Source organism: Ascaphus truei, chromosome 4 (assembly GCF_040206685.1).
Source record: "Ascaphus truei isolate aAscTru1 chromosome 4, aAscTru1.hap1, whole genome shotgun sequence".
NCBI classification, from domain to species: domain Eukaryota; kingdom Metazoa; phylum Chordata; class Amphibia; order Anura; family Ascaphidae; genus Ascaphus; species Ascaphus truei.
The window spans coordinates 204,679,704-204,687,203 of record NC_134486.1 but is presented as its reverse complement, the minus strand read 5'-3'; the positions used below and the strand labels follow the sequence as shown (position 1 = coordinate 204,687,203).

At 43.3% G+C, this 7,500-nt stretch overlaps 1 protein-coding gene across 1 annotated transcript in view; it reads right to left on the bottom strand.

The window, feature by feature from the left end:
• Nucleotides 1-7,500, bottom strand: part of LYST (lysosomal trafficking regulator) — a 377,263-nt gene that overhangs the window by 258,028 nt on the left and 111,735 nt on the right. The window contains 1 exon segment of the mRNA XM_075594997.1: nt 90-180. Coding sequence (XP_075451112.1) covers nt 90-180 — 91 coding nt within the window.

Sequence of the window (7,500 nt, the reverse complement as noted above, 5' to 3'; positions counted from 1 at the left end):
TCAAAGTAAAATAACCAAACAATTCATTTAAATTGATGTTACAGAGAAAACATGCCAAAACTATAAGTTAATAATTCTGTATGACTTACCTCTTGCTTTTTCTTCATGTACAGGAATCTTCCAAACCAGAGGTAGGAGAGACAAAAGTAGAGTAAGTAACTCTTCCCGACAAGTCAGATCCTGTATTAGAGATGGGAAGAGACTATTTAACAATTGACTTAAGCCTTTGAGAAAATGAATCCACGTCATCCATAGATCAGCACTAAATAGTTCTGGCAGCACTATCCATCAGAAAGCTTCAAAACAACTCGGCAAAAAGGTTTTATTTGTACTGTAGATCACACTTCTTAGGCGGCTACATATCAAAATCCAGTGTTGACACATAACACATCTATGCAACTCTAGCAAAGTTATATGTAAACCTCTTGCATTAATAGCATTCCTCGCCCAAGAGTGAACCAAGCCATTAGGTGAAAATTAAAAGTAAACAGTTCAGTTAGTCTACTAGCAGTATTCCATTTAGTTACAAATATGTCAAAGATGACCCAATGATGAGGGTACCAGCACCACTATAGTGTAATTGATTCAGTCAGACATTGTAACCAAGACTTGTAGTAAAAGTCTTTGTGTGTAGTTAATTAGCTTCTTCATTGGGAAGCTTTAGAGTTGCCTGTTCTACCAACATAAGCAACACAGTTATACATTGAACTCATGTCTTAAGACTGCCGCTATTGCGCATTATTCAATTTATCTTACTGTTTTCCAAACTAAATGATTGTAGAACATATATAAATGAGGAGATGGTATATGGATTGATATTTTGAGAATGGAGTGTTCATTCAAAGCATCTGCTCAGTACATTTTGCATGATTTCAATTAATTGATTTAGGCTTGGGAACCATAAGGCAGTTTTAATATAAACAGTCTATGAAAAGGATAAAAAAAAAAAAAAATTGCTATATGCTACAATTACGGAGCTTTAAAGCAACAATCTGTGTTGCGGTGGTGGTGGGGGGGGGGGTTGTACCTTATTTGGTCGCCAAGATATCAGCAATAAGGGGCAAATAACATTGGGGGAAAAAACAGAATAAAAAAAATTTAAAAATGTGTTTTGGGTGGGGGAGAGAGAATTTCTGTTTTAAAAAGACAGTGTAATGAACTGGTCTATTCTTGAAAATTAAGAATGCCAAGCCTCATCTCTCAGTAAATATGCCATCGGTGGGCTGTCAAACATCTTAACCATTTGGTCTATGTATGCCAAATGAATAATTTCTTAAAGTTTATGACATCGATGATATATTATTTTAAAGTTGCATGGAAATCTTCCCTTTAAAAAGATAGGATGACGCGGATTTATTTTTTATTAAAAAAAAGCAGGAGGGGCGTGGCCATCAGGCTGAGCGAGCCAGCCGCAGATTGTTTTGCGTCTGAGACAACCACTTATAGAGCCAAGACAAACTCCTTAAAATCAAAAAAAGACAAAATACGTTTTCCTACAGGTCCAGGGCACAGACGGAGAGCTCTTTGAGCACCCCTGACTGTGGCTAAACCCAGAACCGGGAGAAAGTCGATCGCCAGAGGGTCCCCCTTTGCCTTCCAGGAAATGCAAGATGGCCACCGGGATCGCACGGCAGAGATAAACACCGATTTCCGAGCCCCTCAAAACGGAAGGCGGTAAGGGGGACCCCGCTTCAAAGCGTAACCGAGAGGCAGGGGCACATGAAGGAAGGTGGAGCAGTGGTCATCCGTCCCTCTCCCGATACCGCGTGCCTGCACTGAGCCAGAGTCACAAGATGGCGCTGGTTGGTGTCTAAGGCGCCGAATATATTAAACAAACGCTCGCGCGGCAGAGTCGGGCGGGTGCTTCCCCTTGTGATCCCGCGAGCTCCTGCAGGGAGGAGGAGATCTGCCCCAGGGGAAGGAGGCCACCTGTCGGTGTGGCCCTGCTGAGGGGAGGTTGGCGGCCATCTTGGTCCACCCGATCTGGCTGCGAGAGGGCTGCTCACAGCTAACAGCGTGGAAAGGAGGGGCGCACAAGTCCTGAGGCTACTGATCAGCCCCTGAGAACCCCACCAGAGCCGGCCGTCCCCATGACGTGCTGCCAGGAAGAGGTGCTCAAGTAGATCAGGAGAAGCTGGCACCAAGAAATTATTTCAAGTGGGCTGTACAACTGCAGGATTGAACCTGCATAGAGGTGAAAGAAAGTGCCACCTAGGACTTTCCCCTCCCCTCCAACTATACCTTACCTTGTACCCAAACGCTTATCAAACACTGTCCACTGGGCTTCGTGCAGTCCCTAAAACGGACCTGGGAGAGAGGAGGAAGTCTAGAGATAACAGAGAATCAAAAGCTCAAACAAGCAAAAAATCTGTAAACAATGAGTGACTAAACGAGACACTGCTATGAAGGAAAAAAATGGAGATTGCTTCCGAGGTTCACAGCACCTTCACTCAGCCAGTTGTATGAATATAAAAAAGTTTATTAGTAACCAGCAATGTACAACAGCATGAACACTCTTACGCGTTTCGTCCAAGCCAGGACTTTTTCAAATCTTTGAGTGAAGGTGCTGTGAACCTCGGAAGCAATCTCCATTTTTTTCACCTGTGACGTCATATCTGTTTGGGGCACGCAGACGCCAGCAAGCAGAATCCCAGGACACAGAGCCTCCAGGATCAAGCTTGCAGCCGCAAACAGGAACGGCTTTCAAGGGACCTCCACGCGATACACAGGGGAGACAGGTGAGGATATATTGGTAGCCGGGCCGTGATTTACTTGGGGGCGCCCCCTTGGGAGGTGTCCCCTTGTACCTCTAACCGGTTTTCCAGTACCCCACTCCCCTTGTTAGTATCGGAGATACCCCAATATTGCCTTATTACCTGCATCACCTGTATACCAGCGTCAAACCTTCTTTCCTAAACACACTCCATAGTGCCTGGTAGTGGCCTCGATAATTGGGGTTACCCTATTTTTCCACTGTTATGAAGGAGGCTTAACTCAACTTTAAGTCATACATCACCCAATCAAACTCAGCTCTAATTATAAATAAATATTTGCCGACCAACAACAAACATGCCATCCACCAAACAACAAAAAAAATGGCGACCCGGCAGTAGGCATCCCTCTTCTTTAAAAAATAAAATACAGGAGCCAAAGATCAAGAAGCGTATAATGCAGGCGAAGACGCAGAGCCAGAACCAGACTCCGAAGAGGAGGCAGATTCCCCGCTTACTCAAAAAGAAATGCTGGTATTTGTTCAAGATATCAAAAGCACTTTCCATTCCGAGATAGAGAGTATTCGCCGCAGTATCAAGGAAGAGATAGCGTCCATAGGAGACCAGATCGTGGACTTGGAGGAGAAAGTGGACACCACCGCCCTTGCCCAGGAGTACCAAGCTCAAGAAATCCATGAACTAAAAACTCAAGTCAAAATAATTTTTGAAAAATTGGAAGACACCGAGAACCGGTCAAGACGCAATAACCTGCAGATCAGAGGAGTTCCAGAGGAAGTGGACAATGCTCAACTAGACGCATTCCTCACTCGGCTTTTTATGTCTGTGCTACCAGAAGTATTGAAGGAGAAACTCCAGATGGACAGAGCACATAGGCGCCCTAGACCTAAAGGCCTGGACCCCGCAAAGCCACGAGATGTGATCACACGTCTACATTATTTTCGCATCAAAGAGGAGATATTGACAGCTGCTAGATCCATCCCAAATACAGAGCAAGATAATGCTCAACTTCTTATTTTTCTGGACTTGGCCCAAATCATGCTGAATAAGCGTAGAATGTATGCGCAGATCACTAATACACTGCGGAACAATAAAATCCGCTATCACTGGGGTTTCCTGTGCAAGCTATTGTTTACCTACCAAGAAACAATGCCTATTCTTCTTTCACCAGAAGAGGACGAAGAGAAATTGAGATCATGGGTCTACTCGAGCCAGAGGACCCGAGGCCTCCCAGTGGGCTCGTCTCTCACCTAAATCACAGCGCCCAGCATGGGTGTAGACTCCAACCTCAAGGCAAACAAAGACCCAGCCCACCTGAAAAAATTAGTGCTGGTTAATTACCAAGTATCTATCCAAGATGGCAGGCAAGCCAAATTGTGTTCAGGACATAAGTTGCAAGCGGATATGTTGTCCACTCCAGAAATGTATCTCAAAAATTAAACAAAAGGTTGCGATATCTGGAGTCCATTGACCAGCTTGAACTACCCTCATAGACCAGAACAGACTGCTCATCAAGAAGCTACCGAGATCAGCATCTCAAGTTGTGAAGTTTGCAGGTTATTATGCCGCTCACTTTGGAACTGTTATTCTAAGTTATCTATAGGTTTCAAGACATTTAAAGTTTAACCGTCAGTTTGAACTAATCTGTACACTCTGAGTGGGTGCCACACGATGGTCTAACCAGAAACTGTTTTACACGTAGAAGTGTATTTTGGATATAATTTTCAGGTCGACATGTTGTTTATTTCAGAAATGTCTTCCCAAAGTTCAGTAGCTGAATCTCTATTATAGATTAAGTATTAAAGGTTACGATCTACGTATATTTTTTACCCTGTTCTTTTTTCCTCTCCACCTATAGATTAAATATAGGTGTTGAGATTGCTGACCAATGGCTGCCAGCCTGATCTACTCAAAGCTTTTAAAATTGAGAAAAGATAAGGTGATGTAAATAGTTACAATGTTTGATTACCCCCAATCTTCTCCCCCTGATGTGTACGAACACACATACAACACACCCCGTATTTTTTGGGTTGTTTTTGCTTTTCCTCTTTGAAGGTTTAGCTCCCAAACAAAGGAGCGCTGCGGCGTTTAGCCGCTGGGCCACTGCCCGCCCCCCATATTCATTTATCCTGTGAATGCGATAGATTCACACCACGGATCTACTATGGCTGGTCCCCCCAAACATTGTTTGGAAGCTGTTGTCCTCTATTTACTCCCTCCCTGCCTTGTTTACCCTTTCCCCATGCCCAGTTCTATAAGCATTTGTCACTATTATGTAATAACGTGTACCTCTCAATGTATATGTTTCTGTACCAGACAGTTGATAAAGATTGATGCACCGATTTCTCTGCTACATGTAAATTATCACTGTTCACCTGTATTATATACCGTACCTCTGAAAAATGACGCTGGCATCTCTGAGGGTGTCGATTCGTGTGACGCGTGCTGTGTAAAGCTGTGGCTGGTAATGTAGTATCCACACCGGGACACAATAGGGACACATTAGGCTGCAATATTCATTTTGCCTTGCTGCAAACTTGGTGTTCTAATGCCCAAACTGGGGTAATCTATAACGGATACGGTTACTAGGATACATTTAGTACAGACACTGATTCGGGCATTGTTACCTAACTGATGTTAGCCTTAGTCCATGCGTTAACTACTGCATTCAGGGTGATCATGCTGGCCACAATAACTTATGTGATTATGCGTGCAGGTATTTTGCTTATTGCATAGGCAGCTTCACCGTAATCCACTGCGTGATTATATCGTGTATACCTTGATGGAAATTGTTACACGTGAATTACACCATGTCTACAGCCGCGGCCCCTTTTATTCTTCAACATCTCCGAATTTTTTCAGGGATTTTTTCTGAATGCCACGCACTTCACCACGTTCATGCTGCATTCATACCGCATTCATGTTGCATTCATGCCGGCGTCACCCGCGGTTGATGTGTTTATTGATTTGTTTATTGATAATGGTTCGAATTTAATTGGCTGCAATTCTTTGCGTATCCGCCAGGTGGCAGATATTCATGAATTGTAATGCGCATGCGCTTCAGTAATGTGTCGACTTGCAGGTGTTTAAAAAAATACCACAGTGGTCTATTGTAAATTGGCCTTTGTACTGAAGAAGTTACAATAATGTATCAATTTAGGCTTTTCATATTTAAAAATACATGCACAGTGTCTGGTGTTTTATTGTTCTGAGAGCCCCGACATGAGTGCACCACCGCAGTCCGTGTTCCAAAAACCCGACAGAACGTACGCTTATTTAATATGGGCTGCGATTAATGCAACAGATGATAAGATGGCAACAGTTGGTCAAATTTATCAGTATTTTATCGAAAACTATGACTTTTACAAATTTTCACCAGATGCTCATGTGTGGAAGCGTGCAATAAGGAAAATGTTATGTATCGATCCATGTTTTTTTCGTATTGATCCCGGTGTTATTGGAAGGTATTGGTGTGTATCACTGGATTTTTCCCGTATCTATGATCATGGAGACTTCAAAAGGCGAAAGGTCATGTTAAAACCAACTAAGAAACGTCAGTCGCAGGCAAGAAATGCACCAGCACCAGCACCGGCTTCCAATAACGGTCCGACTGTCAGTGAAAACCTGGTGACCGACAACCCTTGCTGTCTGTCCCCACCCGGATACCTGCAGCCTGAGCCGGATTTCACGTACAGATTCCAGCAAGCTTGCATGTACCTAAGCGATTTCCAGCCTCATCAGCTGACTACAGGTGTAGTAGTCCCGCTGTCACCTGTCAACTACGTGTATAATCAAGAATACGGGGCTGGCAGTGGCTTGGCGCCAGCTGATTGGCAAAGTCTATGGTGAGTAATGTTGCCGTATTTTATTCTGTTTTTGAAATATCAATTCAATGCACAGTCAAGCGATTCTCCTGTAAGCAATATCTCCTGTAAGCAATATCATTGGCTGAGCAGCTTCTACAGTAGATACTGAACAATTGGTGGAAAGCTAGGCGCATGCGCATTGGAACCTTCTTGAAACGCATATGCGTGTCATCACATCGACAGTAGGCGCATGCGCATGTGAACAGGAGACGCCCCCCGAGAAAATTATTGGTGGGACTGACTGTGGGAACTTCTTTAGGGGACTGACTGACCATTACAGTAAAACTTGTACTTTTGTTTTTCCTCATAAAAGAAAACTTTGTCATCTCATGCGGAAAACGGCAAATGGAGGGATTTTGATGGATAATATCGCTTTGTGTAACAATGCCTGCACATTGCTGAATCGGATTTAAAAAACCACGTCCTGGAGTCTACAGTTTAGTGGCCGTTGTTATTGATTAGGATAGAATACTGTAACAGAGCTTCATAGAAAACCTGAAACAGTATGCTTTTGTTTTTAGACCGTATAAAATACTTTTTTATATATAATGTATAATAAACCCGAAAAATAAAAAGTATGCATTTATTCTACATGTATTCCAGTACATATGTGTATTCTATACCCGTACAGCATGTATTGTTTTAATACTCTTGTGATGTACAGTACTGAGCATGCCTAAAGTATACAGTACAGCAGGGGTAAGCAAACTTTTTATACCAAGCCCCCCTTTTTATCCATGAAATATCTCGGACCCCCCCTGCCTGATGTAATCAAAATCACATGAAAAAAAAACCCCTTTATTAAACGGTATACAATGTAAATACAAATATGTCTAAGGCCGCGCGTATAGTGCCGGCGATGGAGACGTGTGACGTCACCCGTCGCCGCTAGCGAAAGTTGTATT